Here is a 16,373-nt window from a genome sequence, read left to right as displayed (position 1 = left end):
GTTTATTTTTATACTTTCACTTGTTTCATGTCTTGGGTAATTTCACAGCCTTGAACCCGTTGTCCAGAATGACCTACTTCAGTGCTTACTTCCCCCCATCCCCTGCGGGTCTCTCCTCTGGCCACATGATGAAGGGCCACACTTCTTAGGTGCCTCCCACAGACATCAGGGGGTTCCGGGCTGAGACCAGCTGGGATGCCCCCTGGGAGAGGCTGGCAGAGAGAGGACAACCCCACCAGGGAAAGGAGCCACTTGACAGGGCCCATTCACAGAAGCACAAGCCAGAAGGTTCTATTTTTCCTTCCAGGTGGGAGGGGAGGTGCCCCTGGCCCAGCCTCCACCCAGTGGCCCTGGTTAGGCACAGAAGCCCCTGCCCGGCTCTCCCCTTACCTTGCTCAAGGACAAGGCCTCTGGGTTGTGTCTGTAGAAGGTTTCCTTGAAGGCGCCCAGCCAGGTCTCAGCGATGCGGACCTTGCTCTGCAGAGCGGCCTCCTGCTCGAGGGGTGAGTGGGCATCCTGAGGTCCGTAGATGTGTCCCACCCGGGAGCAGGGAAGGATTTCAACGGAGCCTCCACAGAGCCAGGCCTGCCATGAAAGGACAAAATAAACCCTGCTGTGCTTCTGTCCGAGAGCCTGGGAAGCAAGGGGCCTGTGAGGGGCTGGCAAAATGCTCAGGGACTCCGGAATGAAAACTAGAAAGATGGTTCTGGTTCTCAGGGTGGAGTGGAGTTTTGAGATCTGAGAGCTCTGAGCAAGGGGGTGACAAGGCAGGGAGAATGAGGGCTGTTGTCCTGGAGCAGAACCTGCAGAGTGAGGGGCTACATCCGTGCAACTACCTGAACACGCCCTGCCCCGCCCCCACCTTGAAACGCAAGCCCAGATGCAGCGCTTAGAGATGCGGTCAAGCTATGGGCACCTGGATTCTCCCAAGGTGCTTCCTCAGGGAAGTGGGTGTTCTGTGCCGTCTGGCTTCCCTGCGCAGAACTGGGTGCAGGGAAAGGTATCCCTCATGGCCAGGGAGTTTCTAAAAACCTGTGAAGCCTCCTGCTGCCAAGGCACCAGAAGCCACTTGTGTGGAGAGCAAAGCAAAATTTCCTTAAGCAGAAGCCTTTTAACACCACACTTGAGGATAAGGAGGAAAGTGAAAACATGTCTAGGATAGGCACCACAGGAACCAAAAAACACCGAGAACCAGAAAGACTGGAGGCCCAAACTGAGTGCCACAGTACCTGAAGGTGCCACAGCAAATTCAAAAGCACATGTGGGATATTTTCAGTGTTCAGAGAAACAGTAATATCTGTTGGGTGTTCTGCAGACTCTAAGCTCAGGGTAATACACGGTTTCTGCCCTGGAGGGCTGCCCTTTTCGTGATGTCTATCTTTGCTGGGTTGGGTTTCAGTGGTTGCTGTGATGAAAAAATCAAGGTGGAAAGGAAATGAGGGTGCTGGGCCCCGTCTGATTCCAAGGCTTGAGAAATTGTGTGGCACCCAATAGGTGCCAAGCTCTTAGGACAAATTACTTATTATGCTGTTTGGACCAAACTGGTCAACCCACAGAACTGCTTGGTGTCTGTTTTGGCCCATGCGTGCTGTGAAATTATCAAGGTGCTACGGGGGCTGGTGTGGAGAATGCATGGGATGTTCTGTGCTCAGGTGGAGACAGCTAACTGATAACAAGCCCTTTCTTATAGGCAGGTCTGATAGATGAGTTCAGGAAGGAAACCGAGGTGAAGTCAAGAGAGATGAAAAAGCAGGGAGGGTATTCCCATCATGGCACAGTGGAAATGATTCCGACTAGGAACCATGAGGTTGCAGGTTTGATCCCTGGCCTCACTCAGTGGGTTAAGGATCAGGAATGGCTGTGACCTGTGGTGTAGGTCACAGATGTGGCTTGGATCCCGAGTTGGCTGTGGCTGTGGTGTAGACCAGCAGCTGTAACTCCAGTTGGACCCCTAGCCTGGGAACCTCCATATGCTGCAGGTGTGGCAAAAAAAAAAAAAAAAAAAAAAAAAAAAAAAAGGCAGGGAGAAAGGAGGATTTGACACACCACATTTAATAACCTTGCAGTTTGCCTTCCGCCTGACCTCCAAGCCATGACCGTACACTTGGCCCACCTGGCCCGGGACGTACCTTGAGAGACAGTTCGAGGTTCTCGCCGCCCTGCAGTGACATGAGAGGATCGTAGGCTCCAGTGTTTTGGAAGTAATGTCTGTCCATGGCCACAGCCCCGCCGGGCACCACAGGGGTCCTGGGGAGAGAAGGGGGAACACTCCGCAGTTCAGAACCTGGAGCACCTCTGGAGTGGGGGCAGGGGGATAATGGCTGTGGGGGACAGGGGCTCCAGTAGCCCAGAGAGTGGACTCTGGAATCAGACAGATCTCAATGCTTTTAATTGCAAGACTGGAGCCAAGCAAGCCTGTCAGAAATCACAGGATTTCATGAAAAGAGAGCACGGGTTGCCCGGGCCTTTTAAACTCCATCCTTGGGTACTGTTCCTTTAGAGGGGGCCTCTGGAAAGACCTTTGGGAAGAAGACCTTGGTTAAAATAAGACGCCTTAAGGCTGGCAGCCCCAGGCCCAGACAGAGGGAACCTGTGGGCCTCTTCCCTCCCTCACCCCTGGCCTCACCTCTTATCTGCTTTATGAACATTCACCCCCTCCCCAACTCTAAGATGAATCCACCAGGGACGCTGGAAGTAGACAGGACCTAACCTGCTCTGGGGGAAATGCACATAACTTAAAAACACGGAAAGCGGGAATCCCCAAGGGATGGAATTAAGATGACTTCATCCCTCAGAAGGGTTTAACAAGGGAGGGTAGAGCCAGAGGCTTGGATCAAGGAGCTCTTTACTCAGAAGCCAAAAAAAATTGGAGTTCCCCAGTGGCTGAACAGGTTAAGGGTCCAGTGTTGTCATTGCTATGGCTTGAGTTGCTGCTGTGGAGAGGGTTTAATCCCTGGCCCCGGAACTTCCAAGCTGTGGGTTTGGCCAAATAAATAAATAAATAAATAAGGAGAAAAAATTTGAATGCAGTCAAACTCTGAGTATGCCTCAAGGAATATTTTTAATTAACATTTTTAATTAATAATTTTAATTACTAAGAAAACAGTTTTACCTTAGCAAAACTGCTGACCTTTAGGTGATTAAAAATACTAAGTTATACCACAATATTAAAAACAAGTATTGTAATTATTACTTCCTTGACACAACTTCTCATTCTGCCACTTACAATAGATAAGATCTCGAGTGAGATAGATGACCTCTCTGGGCTCAGTTTCCTTACCTCTAATCAGGACAGTAACAGTGTTTCATAATGGGGTTGTGTGGGAACTAAAAGAAATGTCATATAAAGTACATGTGCCTGCCAAAATCCAAAGATCTCTGAAAACCAAATCCTTTTTCATGAGGCATTGGCAGCAAATGCTGCTGTGAACTGACATGGGTGTCTGCATAGTCTTTATGGACCTGTGGATGACAGACTGTGAGCTCGTATTTGAAACACAGCAGAGCAGAGCAGTGAAGATCTTTGTGTCAGGAGGCTGGCCAATCAGGTTTTAATCCTGGATCTACCTTCAACAACTTTACGAAGCTGAGCAACCTCTGGGGTTTTAATCTGTAATTTAATCTCTATGTACTTCAGTTCTCACAAGTGGAAAATGGGATTGATAACAGGAATTACTAACAGTAACTGCTTCACACAATTATGGTAAGGGTTGCGCTAACATGGCACATATGTTCAATCATATTACTTAATACTAACATTTGCAAATGTACAAATGATGTTATCCTTTCCGGAATTTTCCTAGCATCTGTATATAGCCTGTACCCAACCTTGTCCTATTTCCTGCTCTCTCACCAGACAGATGAGAGAGGACATGAAGTCAGAGTATCTGGGGTGAGGGGAGACATGGGTAGAACCGTATGAACATGTGTGAGGAAGGATCTGGGCCCTGGACGAGAGCCTGAGGCCTCCATGGTCACCCAGGGAGCGGCTGGGTCTCAGGGAAGGACCTGGGCCAGCACAAAGCTGGCCCAGCTCTCTCTGGCTAGAACAGGACAGGTGTTGACTTTGGCCAAACCAGGTAGGTCAAGGTGACCTATAGTGACTTTGGGCATCAGAGAAGCCCTGAGGCCTAGAGGAAGTTCCCAGAGAGGGCTGATGCCTGGGGTCAGGGTGCCTTTGCCTCAGGCTGGTCAAAGGCCTCTGAGAAGTCTCTTCTCTTGAATAGAATCCCTTTGCTTCAGCCGGAGCAGAATAAATAGTTCCCTCCAGCGGGCACCTCTCTTAGCTTCCTGTGGACAAGTGTTGACTCGTTTATCACTTTCCCCACACCATTAGGGAGGTCTAGGAAACTCCCTTTCAATTCTTTGTGTCAGAGTGTCTGGCACTTAGCAGATGCTCAGAAGATGCTGATGGGCCAGTAAAAGAATGACAGAGCATCCAAACAAAGCTCTCTGTGCTTTCAGGAATACATACCTATGATGGAAGGAGGTGGCAGACATCCAGCTCTGCACCGCCCCCCTCATATCTGCACCTCAACACCATGAACCTTCCCTGCTCGGAATATGAGGCCCCAGGCTGATGTTGCCTGTTGCAGACTGAGTATTTCTGTTCCTCCGAAACTCACAGGTCAAAGTCCTAACCCCCAGTGTATTGTGTTTAGAGATGGGGCCTCTAAGGGAATAATTATGGATAAATGAGGTCAGAGGGTGACCCCATAGACCTGGTGCCCTTAGAAGAAGGGCCTCATGTCTGGCTTTACACCTTCAGAGTTAATTCCTGGAGGAGGTGGATCCTATGCTTGTCTGGGGATCTGAGCGCAGAGGGTACTTTGCCCGCCTCCAGTCTGGCTGCCTTGAGAGCTCAGGAACCCCTACTGCCCTCAGCCCCAGGAGATCCAGTCCAGGCAGCATCCTGGGGATCCAGGCAGAAGGTGACGGGTGCCACTCCATGGAGGCCCCCAAACCATCAGCACACCAGCACGAGCTGTGCCATGGGGCCAGGAGAGAATGTGACACTTTGGCAGATGCAATGTGGAGGCTTCTGGAACCCCGACAGACAACACCGCTGGCGAAGATGCATCATGGCAAATATGACACAGGACAGCGGAAGCCCGAGGCGCAGCACTCCCTCTCCACCCAGCTCCCCCACTAAAGTCTGGAGCCCAAAGTCAACCCCAGGGTGACGGGAGGGTGGACATGTGCTCAGATGACAGATTTAAAGATGAGATTTTTTTTTTTTTTTCGATTTTTAGGGCCACACCCGCAGCATATGGAGGTTCCCAGGCTAGGGGTCCAATCAGAGCTACAGCTACTGGCCTACACCACAGTCCCAGCAATGCAGGATCCGAGCCACATCAGTGACAGCCCATGGCAACACCAGATCCTTAATCCATTAAGCATGGCCAGGGATCCAACCTGTGTCCTAATGGATGCTAGTCAGATTCGTTAACTGCTGAGCCATGACGGGAACTTCTAAAGATGAGATGATTAAGCTATCAATGAATTTGTCTCATTTGTCTGGAAGTTTTCTGCCATTAGGAAATGGAGGTCAGGATAGAAATTACCTAAATCCAGTTATTAGGAAATAAAGAGAAATAAAAAGGATATTAAAATAAGAATATATATATATATATATATATATCACTTTGCTATAGAGCAGAAATTAACACAACATTGGCAATCAACTATACTTCAATTTTAAAAAAAGGAAAGAAAGAGAAATAGTTTTTGCATAGCTAAGCTTGTGGCTTATCATGCCCCAGCTGTTAGGGTTCAATGCCCTCGGACAGACCCTTGGAAGGCCTGTTTGTGCCTAATGCCTTCACTTTGTGTCCCTGGACTAGGCTCTCAGAAACCACTTGCGTAATTGCTTGGTTTTGAGTAAGTTGATTGGCTGAAGGTGGACACCCACAGACCCCTTGTCCCATAGACTTTCTTACAATGTGACATTAACATTGCTCCTTCTGAGAGGCAGGGTCCATGTCTCCTTCCCTTGAACCTGGGTGGGCTGCAACTATAGTGAGAGTGACCCCAGGTGACTTCTGAGACTTGGTTATCGAAGGGAATACATACTGTTCTAAAACATTTTTCTAAGTGAAAGAAGCCAGAACCAAAAGTCATGCCTTGTACAATTTCATTGATATGAACTATCCAGAATGGATAAATCCACAGAGACAGACAATAGATTGGGGGTTGCCAGGGGCAACTAGAGATACTAAGTAAAGGATTTTACACTGGAATAATAGAAATGTTTTGCAACTGACACAGGAGGTGGTGGCACAATATCGTGAATGTACTAACTGCTACTGAAGTGTTTACTTTTTCTGTGTTTTAACTTCTTTTTGGCGGTGTCTTGCAGCATGGAGAAGTTCCTCAGCCAGGGATTGAATCTGTGCCACAGCAGTGACAACGCCAGATCCTTAGTCCACTGAGCATACCAGGAGACTCCTGAATTGTTCATTTTAAATGGTTCCTTTTATGCTATATGAATTTCACCTCAACAATTTTGTTTTTTTTAAAAAAAAGCAGAGAGGGGGATGGAGCTTGCTTTGCCTGGCTTTCTTGGAATACTTGCTCTTGGAACCCAGTGTGCCACAGTGTAACAAGCCCCAACTAGCCCGTGTGCAGTGACTTCACGGAGAGAAGGGGGAAGAAGCCCCCACTAGGTCCCAGAGACAGCCAGCATCAAACTCCAGGGGATTCCTGTGCCAGCTGTTGAGTCACTTCCAGCCAGTCTAGTCTAGTAAAGGACAGTCCTTCTGAGGCCCAGACACCATGGAGCAGAGACAGCCAATGCCAATGTGCCCTTTCAGAATTCATGACCCACAGTCCATGGTCTTGAGAAACAGTTATTTTATGCCATTAAGTTTGGATGGTTTTTATATATATATAAAACTGAGTCACTTTGCTATACAGTGGAAATTGACAGAACACTGTAAATCAACTATAATGGAAAAAATTTTTAAAATTCTTTAAAAAACCCCACAAAAACAAAAATAGCACAGGGAACTATATCTAGTCACTTGTGATGGAACATGATGGAGGCTAATGTGAGAAGAAGAATATATATATATATGTGTATATATATATATCTCCAGCACTTTGTTGTACAGTAGAAATTGACAGAACACTGTCAATCAACTATAATGGAAAAAAAAAATTAATTCTTTAAAAAAAGTTTGGATGGTTTGATGACATCTATAGTTAGCATTGCTATAAGGTGTATTTGAAAGTTGCTAAGAGAGTAAATGCTACAAGTTCTTATTACAAGGAAAAAAACTTAACTATATGAGGGGATGCATATTAACTAAACTTATTGTGATAATTATTTTGCAACATATGAATGTCAATATATGTATACTATACACCTTAAACTACACAGTGTTGTATGTCAATGATATTTCAATAAAACTGAAAAAAATGATTTATTTCTGCCATTAAAAAAAGTTTGGATGGTTTGTTATTTAGCAAAAGAGATCTAGAACGTTGACTTAAATAGAGTGCTTATCTAAAAACCAAACATGTGAGAAGAAAATCATAAAACTGGACTATTCTGAGATTTACAGTGTCTCAGCACTCACCTGGCTGAATTCTTCCTCACCTACCGAGAAAACATCTGAGACCAGGAAAATTCCAGTGTTACCTGGCGAGACAGAGCTGGGAGGAGATCCCAGGTCAGGTGCATTCACTTTCCACTTGCACCGTCTGGAAGTTTCTCTGGACTCTATTCATTTAACAGTGTAACAATAATAATGCTTATAGCTGAGTGCCTGGCATTCTCTACATGCTTTTCCTATACTGACTCAATCAATCTTCACAACAACCCTAGAAGGTAAGTACCATTATTACCTCCCCAGTTTACTGATTGAGTCACTTGCCAGGGGAAGCCCAGACAATCTGGCACTGAGTCCACCTGAAGGAAGCAAAGGCAAAGCAGGCTGAGTGTAGAAGCCTCACCTGATGGGGCTGATGGGGGATGGGAGGGCCTTCCTCTCGTGCTCTGGCAAAGGCTCCCAGTGGAAATCCAGCTTCCAGTCCAATACCCCACGCTGCAGGTCCTTGGAGGGGTAATACTGGAAAGTCTTCCAGTCAATCACGTCTAGGACTGGAGACACCACTCTGCTCCTGGAAAGAACCACAGAATCAAATAAGGGATCCCCCTACTGTCCAGCACAGGGAACTACATCCAGTCTCTTGGGATAGACCATGATGGAAGATAATATAAGAAAGGGAGTATATCTACGTACGAATGGGTCACTTTGCTATACAGCAGAAATTGGCACAACGTTGTAAATCGACTATACTCTAATAAAAATTAAGTTTAAAAAAGAAAATGTGGTACATATCTACAATGGAATACAACTCAGCCTTTAATAAAGAATGAAATGATGCCATTTGCAGCGATTGGACTTAGAGATTGTCACACTAAGTGAAGTAAGTCAGAAAGAGAAAGACAAATACCATATGATATCACTTACATGTGGAATCTAAAAATATGGCACAGATGAACCTATTACCAGAACAGAAACAGACTCACAGACATGGAGTCCAGATTTGTGGTTGCCAAGGGGGAGGGGGAATGGACTGGGATGGACTGGGAGTTCGGGGTTGGTAGATGCAAACTATTACATTTAGAATGGATAAGCCATGAGGTCCTACTGTCCAGCACAGGGAACAACATCCAGTCTCTTGGGATAGAACATGACGGAAGATAATATAAGAAAGGGAATGTATACATGACTTTGCTGTACAGCAGAAATTGGCACAACATTGCAAATCAACTATACCGTAATAAAACATTTTTAGAAAAGCAAAAAACAAGTAAACTATCAACACCTTTCACTTGCTAGGGCACGGAAACACAATCCAGACACACTGCCCAATAGAGCAGCCACATGGCTACTGGGGACCTACTATACTATCTGTCCAAACTGAGATGAGGCATAAAATATGTGCTGGACTTAGAAAATTTAGTATGAAAACAAGATGTAAAAACCTTAGTAATTCTCATACTGATTACATGTTGAAATGATATTTTGGGCATATTGGGTTTTGTTTTGTTAAAATTAATTTCATCTGCTTCTTTTTGTTTTGTAATATGACTATTAGACCTGTTTAAGTTATATCTGGGGCTCATGTTCTGTTTCTACCGAACAGCATTGTTCTAGAAAATACGTTTTTTTCCCCCACAAAGAATGAGGGGCCTGTTTGGTTAAGAGCATGCCTACCTCTTTCTTTCTTTCAAGACTTCTCTGGACCCTTGCATCCCTGGGATAAATCCCACTTGATCATGACGTACAATCCTTTTAATGTATTGTTGGATACAGTTTGCTAGTATTTTGTTGAGGATTTTTGCACCGATGTTCGTCAGTGAAATTGGCCTATAATTTTCTTTTGCTTGTTCAATAAGTGGTGCTGGGAAAACTGGACAGCCACATGGCAAGAATGAAATTAGAACACTCCCTAACACCATACACAAAAAGAAACTCAAAATGGATGAAAGACCTAGATATAAGACCAGACACTATCAAACTCCTAGAGGAAAACATAGGCCAAACACTCTCCGACATAAATCACAGCAACATCTTCTCAGATCCACCTATCAGAGTATTGACAATAAAAAGAAAAATAAACAAATAGGATCTAATCAAACTTCAAAGTTTCTGCACAGCAAAGGAAACCCTAAACAACACAAAAAGACAACCCACAGAATGGGAGAAAATCTTTGCAAGTGAATCGACTGACAAGGGATTAATCTCCAAAATTTATAAACAACTTCTGCAGCTCCATATCAAAAAAAACAAACAAGCCTATCAAAAAATGGGCAGAAGATCTAAACAGACAATTCTCCAAAGAAGACATACAGATGGCCAAGAAACACATGAAAAGATGTTTAATGTCATTCATTATTAGAGAGATGCAAATCAAAACCACTATGAGGTACACCTTACACCAGCCAGAATGGCCATCATCCAAAAGTCTACAAACAAGAAGTGCTAGAGAGGTTGTGAAGAAAAAGGAACCCTAGTACACTGTTGGTGGGATTGTAAATTGGTGCAACCACTGTGGAAAGCAGTATGGAGATTCCTCAGAAAACTAGACATAGAACTACCATTTGATCCAGCAATCCCACTCCTGGGCATCTACCCAGAGGAAACCACGACTTGCAAAGACACATGTACTCCAATGTTCATTGCAGCACTATTTACAACAGCTAAGATATGGAAACAACCTAAATGTCCATCGACAGAGGAGTGGATCCAGAAGATGTGGTACATATACACAATGGAATACTACTCAGCCATTAAAAAGAATGAAATACTGGCATTTTTAGCAACATGGATGGACCTAGAAACTATCATGCTGAGTGAAGTCAGCCATACAATGAGACACCAACATCAAATGCTTTCACTGACATGTGGAATCTGAGAAAAGGACAGACGGAACTTCTTTGCAGAACAGATGCTGACTCACAGACATTGAAAAACTTATGGTCTCTGGAGGAGACAGTTTGAGGGGTGGGGGGATGTGCTTGGGCTGTGGGATGGAAATCCTGTGAAATCAGATTGTTATGATCATTATACAACTACAGATGTGATAAATTAATTTGAGTAATAAAAAAAATGAAAAAAAAAAGACTTCTCTGGACAAAGCTAAGAGACAGGAGAATGGGGTCTTAGGCTCAGCTCTGACATTAATGCACTGTGTGACCTTGAAATGGCTGTTGCACCCCTCCGGGCTTTGGTTTCCTCATTTGTAAAAGGAGAGGTTGAACTACTTCCCACAAAGGTACAGAAAGCTCATCTGTAAAGACTGACTCTTGACTTCTTTGGGGGTCTTTAATCCCTTTAAGAATCAGGGGAAAACTATGGATGCTTCCTCAAAACATAACCATATGCACATTTACAAAATATTATGCACAATGGCAGAGGGTTCGTGAACCCTTGCTCTAGGGTCTAGTTCTTGTTCCTCCCTGCATCATACAACTTTTTTTTTTTTTTGTCTTTTTGCTATTTCTTGGACCGCTGCCGCAGCATATGGAGGTTCCCAGGCTAGGGGTCGAATCGGAGCTCTAGCCACCGGCCCACACCAGAGCCACAGCAACACGGGATCCGAGCCGCGTCTGCAACCTACACCACAGCTCACAGCAATGCTGGATCGTTAACCCACTGAGCAAGGGCAGGGACCGAACCCGCAACCTCATGGTTCCTAGTCAGATTCGTTAACCACTGCGCCACGACGGGAACTCCAGCATCATACAACTTGATTGGCTTGAGGAATCAGGATTGTCAAGCCCAGGAAAGGTCCTTGATGCTAAAGCATGTATATATAAGCACATGGTGTCTCCCAGCAAATCAAAGTCCTGAGTCTATGCTTTTTTGTTCATTTACTGTTGCTGTTGGTGATTGTATTTTATCCCAATGTGGGGGCACAGCTTGGGACTACGTGACCTCAGAGAGGGTGATGGGAAAATGGTACAAGTTGGAAACAGGTAACAAGCCATTCAGGTATCCCAGGAGCTGTAGGTGACCTGGTCAATATCTAAATCATATTTTTTTCCTGCCATCTCATGATAGTTCCTTTTAAAATCTGTACCACAAGGATTGAGGGGCCTATTTGGTTAAAGAGCATTGGATCAATCAGGCCTGAGCTCAGGGGTGATTGGAAGTTACCAGTCTAAGTAAGATTCCTGGAAAACAGATGTCAGCCATGCTGTTTACATTCCCATCAAGTTCCATCCATCTGGGAGACAGCCAAGGCTGGCACCAGCCCAGCCCATGTGCAGAGGGCCAGGGTGGTCCTGGGACTCAATTATCTGCTTAAATCTGTGGCTTTAAGTGACTGGTCTTGGTGTAAAGAGTCATGGGGGTTATATTTAGAGCAAGGATCTTGATGTGCTTTTCCTGCCCTTTTCACGTTGTTCCCTCTGGAAGGTAAGAGGAACTTAATCCCTCTGGTGTCTGCCATTTTGGGGCACCTTGCATTGGCCTAAGAAAACTGAGAAGCAAAGGCAAGGAAGAAAGAAGGGCACCCTCCGAAGTCTCCACTTCCTGTAGGATGAGCTGAGCAGATAGGATGGATTTGGCTACTGGCAAAGCATTTTGTGGAATTTCAGCCTCAAGAGCCAAGGAAGCTGTGGGGTGGAAGTCTGAAGAACCCCATCAAGTCTTTACCACCTCCAGAATGGGAATAGGACCAGAATGGAGACCTAATTTGTCCCAGACCTTTGAGCTGTGTCCCTTCTTGGTAAAGGTGTATATTCTTTTTCATCAGAAAATGAGCACCCTAAAATTCACCAAATTTCTTTTGGCTCTGTCTTGCTGGAATTTCAGAGTCATAAGTAAAGCTCACTTCCTTACTTTTTTTTTTTTTTCCCCTGTCGTGCGAAGCAGCTCGAATGGGATCTCAGTTCCCAGATCAGGGACTGAATCCGGGCTGCAGCAGTGAAAGTGCCGAGTCCCAACCACTAAAGCACCAGAGAACTCCTTGTAAAACTCACTTCTAATAACTGCATTACCCCTGATTTCCAACACTATCTTTTCCCTTCTGAAACCTCCTTTTCCTTCTCTTTTATCCAGATACATAAGTGATTCATCATAAGCCTCTTTGAGTACATTTTGGGTAGAGGTGAGGAATAAAATGTCAGTGAATGAAGTAAAAGATGTTTTCTGTTTTGGTTTTTATTCCCAAGGACCATAGTGGCTCCCTAACCAGGGCTGAATTAGGGAGTAACTACATTCTAGCGGCCCAAAGAAGGATGATTTAAAAGCGAAACAAACAAACAACCAAAAAAACTGTCTTATATTCAGCTTTGTGTTTCAGATCTACAGATGTATCTGTCATTCTTGGAATTCACTTTAAGCAAAATACCAAAGCTTCCCTGTCTGACTTGAAAGGAGCTAGGAGAGTGTTCACTCCATCATCCTGTCGCTGGTTAACTGAGATTTAACTCTCAGGTAGACATGAGGTCAATCCTCCCCTAAGCCTTTCTAAGCTCCAGGAGATCAGGTGTTTGGATTTCAATGGAGCTATCAACAAACACAGGCTAACTGAAATATGTGAGGTCAACTAAGGGACCACTGTCCAGAGAGCCAAAAGCTAACTGCAGCTCAAACTTATCAGCCAAACATTTTACCCTAAGGAAGAATCTACCCTAGTTTATTTCACCCCTCTTGATTTTTCCCGGGCTTGGTTGTTCCTCCAGGTCTACGATGTATACAGTCATTTTGGAAGTTAATGCAAACTCTTGGTGTTGGTGGGAAGCATCTTATACTGAGAAGGAAAAAGGTCTGACTTTTCTCTTCCCAGAGCTACTGCTGCTCACGTGCGACCCCCAAACTAGCTCTGGCCTTTCTAAGACTCTGCCATGCCAAGGGGTGTGGCGTAGGATAGGGTCCTCTTGAGCCAAGAACACCCTTAAGAGAGTTTGGCCCTTTCCCCTTGGAAATTTTCCTTTTTCTCTGGCCATGACTCTTACTTCTTGGTTTGGGTACTAGATCTGGCAGCTGGGACAACAGCTACCCTTTATCTTCATCTTTGTTACTTTATGTAGAAACCAGTCACCAATCAGTACTGCCCTAAAAATAACCACTCTTGAAGAAATTTGGGGGCTGCTGTGTACAGTTGTGTGTGTTGTGCACTGCCCAATCCTAGAGAATGCCTCAAATATCAAAGACACTGTAAATGTGCACATTTATTTCTAAATGTTCTGGCAATTTGCATTAAAGTGCCCTGTTCTAACAAAATGAGTGTATGATGACACATTTTCTGAGGGATGGGAGTAAAGGTCATGAGGGAGGGACTCCTTTGCCAGATTCATAAAAGTTGCCATATGGTTCTTGGCAGACCTGTTTCGTGGGCAGGGACAGGGAACTGGGGCCAGAAACCAAGACCAGAATTCTCTGACCAGGGCTTTGAAGAAGTTGTAACTCTTTGCAATAGTTGCTTTATCGTTTATTACACTGTTTACTCATTATTCCTCCTCTACCTTTTAAATAAAAGACCTTCAAGACCTCCTCTGCTCTGGGGGCAATGGGTCCTCACCTGGTAACTTAATGTGTCTTTCTTAAGGCTCAGAAGCACCTGGGTCCTTTCCTCTCTCAAAGAGCAGCAACTATAAGAAGTTGCACCTTGGAATTATTGTGGTGTCTCGGCAGTAGCGAACCTGACTGGTATCCATGAGAACTCAGGTTCAATCCCTGGCCTCACTCAGTGGGTTAAGGATCCGGTGTTTCCATGAGCTGTGGTGTAGGTCACAGACATGACTCGGATGCCACATTGCCATGGCTGTGGCGTAGGCTGGTGGCTACGGCTCCAACTCCACTGCTAGCCTGGGAACTTCCATATGCTGCGGGTGCAGCCCTAAAAAGCAAAAAAAAAAAAAAAAAAAAAAAAAAAAAAAAAAAAAAAAAAGCTGGGCCCAGTGGTTTCCACAGCTTTGCTTTACATGAAGTGAGTTGCCACAAAAGTCACCAGGATTGGAGGTGAGGGTAGAGCAAACCGTGACAGGACCACTCCCCCAGGCCACAGCTTCAGAGCATCACCACGTGAAGTTCAGGGAGATGGGGCCCCAGACCTGGGAGAGACCCTCCCTGCCAAGGCCTGTAAGCCCAGCGCTGGGGCCCAGAGCCAAGTGGTGCACAGGGAGTTGTGGGTGAGGTGTGGGGTCACAGAAAGACGGTCACATCACGGAGGGGGGGACATGAAGAAGAGGCCAAGCCATGATGGGTCTGGGACAGAGGCTGTGTGTGTGTGACAGAGAGAGAGAGAGAGAGAGAGAGAGAGAGATGGAGGAGTGTATGTGGAGAAAGTCTGGTAAAGAGGGGAGGGGAAGAGCCCAGAAGTTCCAGGACTCCCCATCTCTCAACCTTAGAAAACTTCCCAGGAGCCTCCTTTCATCACAGCTGAGGACGCTGGAGTATTGCCATGGCTTTGTCTCCCAGTCTGGAGTGAGAGAGAGCTCTAGATCTTGAAAATGGTGCCAGTGTGAGAATCAGACATGAAGGGCTCATTTTAATCAATGCTGATCTTAAAGGCCCCTCTGAGAGCCCCCCGTCTGTGACACCAGGAGGGGAATTAGATGGGGAAGAGGCGGGACCTGCCTTGGGTCCCACTCTGAAGCTGCACAGTCACTGTGAGTTGAGAACAGAATCTAAGATGGCAGCCTCATGGGGTTTGTGAATTTGCCCATCCTAGTTCTTCTGCCGAATTTATATAAGCTACTTCTTTTATGAAATGTGAACCAGGAGTGGGCGTGTGTCATCAAACTGGACAAAATTAATCCTTCTTGATTTCACTTGAGCCTTATTTCCTCTCTTTATCAAAAACAATCACCGGACTATTAACAGTCCCCTTTGTGTTGCTTGAAAACTCTTCCATCTGGTGGAACGCAACCTGCTCTATCATATTTTCCTTATATGTGGTTATCCCCAGCTCCAAGTGAGACTGTCAACATTCATTTACTGTGGGTAGGAGGGCAGAATCAAAGTCATAAGCTTTGTTCTGGCGTCAGGCCTACCTGGATGGACATCAGTGAAAACTATCACTCACTGAGCTCCTACTGTGCGACAGGCCTGCAGGAGCCCCCAAGGCTGTGTTGGTTTTCCCAAGTGGGATATTCCAACTGAGGGGAAATGGTTGGCAAAACATGTTTAGAAACTGTTGAATGAATGGAACGACCCTGACAGCAAGATGGGGCACAGACAGAGAAATGGTCATAATTTTAAATCTTTAGCTACAGGGTGTGTCATGCCTTCACATTCCCCAGAGCTGGCCTGGGTTGGAAAACTAGAGACCCCTTATGTTGACCAAAAAACCTAAGAATGTTAGTTCTCGATGGAACTTGAACCATCCCAAAGGCTCATGCTTTCTTTGTAAGGGTGATTCATCTATGGCCCAGCAAAGTTGACTTTCTCCAAGATTATGTTACAAACTGGATTAAAACTGTTGCCGCTTCATCAAAAATAGTGATAAGCATAGTGAAGTTCCCAGCACATCTGCAACTTAACAGAAGCTACTCTCCAGGCTTTGGTTTCTGTATCTATAAAACAAGGTAGATGGATCGGAGAATCCTTACCTCTCTTCTAACTCTACCTCCCTACACTGTCCCCCCCACCCCGCCCCTTTTTGGCTGCATCCATGGCATGTGGAAGTTCCCAGGCCAAGGATTTGAACCCGCACCACAGCAGTGACAATGCCGGATCCATAACCCGCTGAGCCTTCCTTACACGTCTTAGAGGGTTCAAACATCTGAAAGACCCAAAGGAACACATCACTCGGATTGTGGACGCTCAGGTGTTTTTCACTGGAGGGTGGGTGTCCTGTGAGTGGCCAAGGCTGTGGATGACCGTATCGTCCTCAGTCCCCGGGGATGA

General features: G+C 45.6%; 1 protein-coding gene across 2 annotated transcripts in view; it reads right to left on the bottom strand.

Moving 5' to 3' along the window:
• GALNT15 (polypeptide N-acetylgalactosaminyltransferase 15) overlaps window positions 1-16,373 on the bottom strand; it is a 47,220-nt gene that overhangs the window by 17,480 nt on the left and 13,367 nt on the right. For both annotated transcript variants that reach the window (XR_014822309.1, NM_001206447.1), the window contains exons 4-6: window positions 7,957-8,124; window positions 2,130-2,247; window positions 391-585 (exon numbers count right to left, since the gene is read on the bottom strand). Coding sequence is in view for 1 of the 2 variants with exons in the window: in NM_001206447.1 (NP_001193376.1) it covers window positions 391-585; window positions 2,130-2,247; window positions 7,957-8,124 (481 nt within the window). In the remaining variant the exon portion in view is untranslated. The remainder of the gene's footprint in view (window positions 1-390; window positions 586-2,129; window positions 2,248-7,956; window positions 8,125-16,373) is intronic.

This window comes from Sus scrofa, chromosome 13, assembly GCF_054392235.1.
Source record: "Sus scrofa isolate SSC_HxYL_T2T_F1_AM1 chromosome 13, Sscrofa_HxYL_maternal_Yorkshire_Landrace_v2.0, whole genome shotgun sequence".
Taxonomy (NCBI): Eukaryota; Metazoa; Chordata; class Mammalia; order Artiodactyla; family Suidae; genus Sus; species Sus scrofa.
This window is presented reverse-complemented; position numbering and strand designations above follow the sequence as displayed.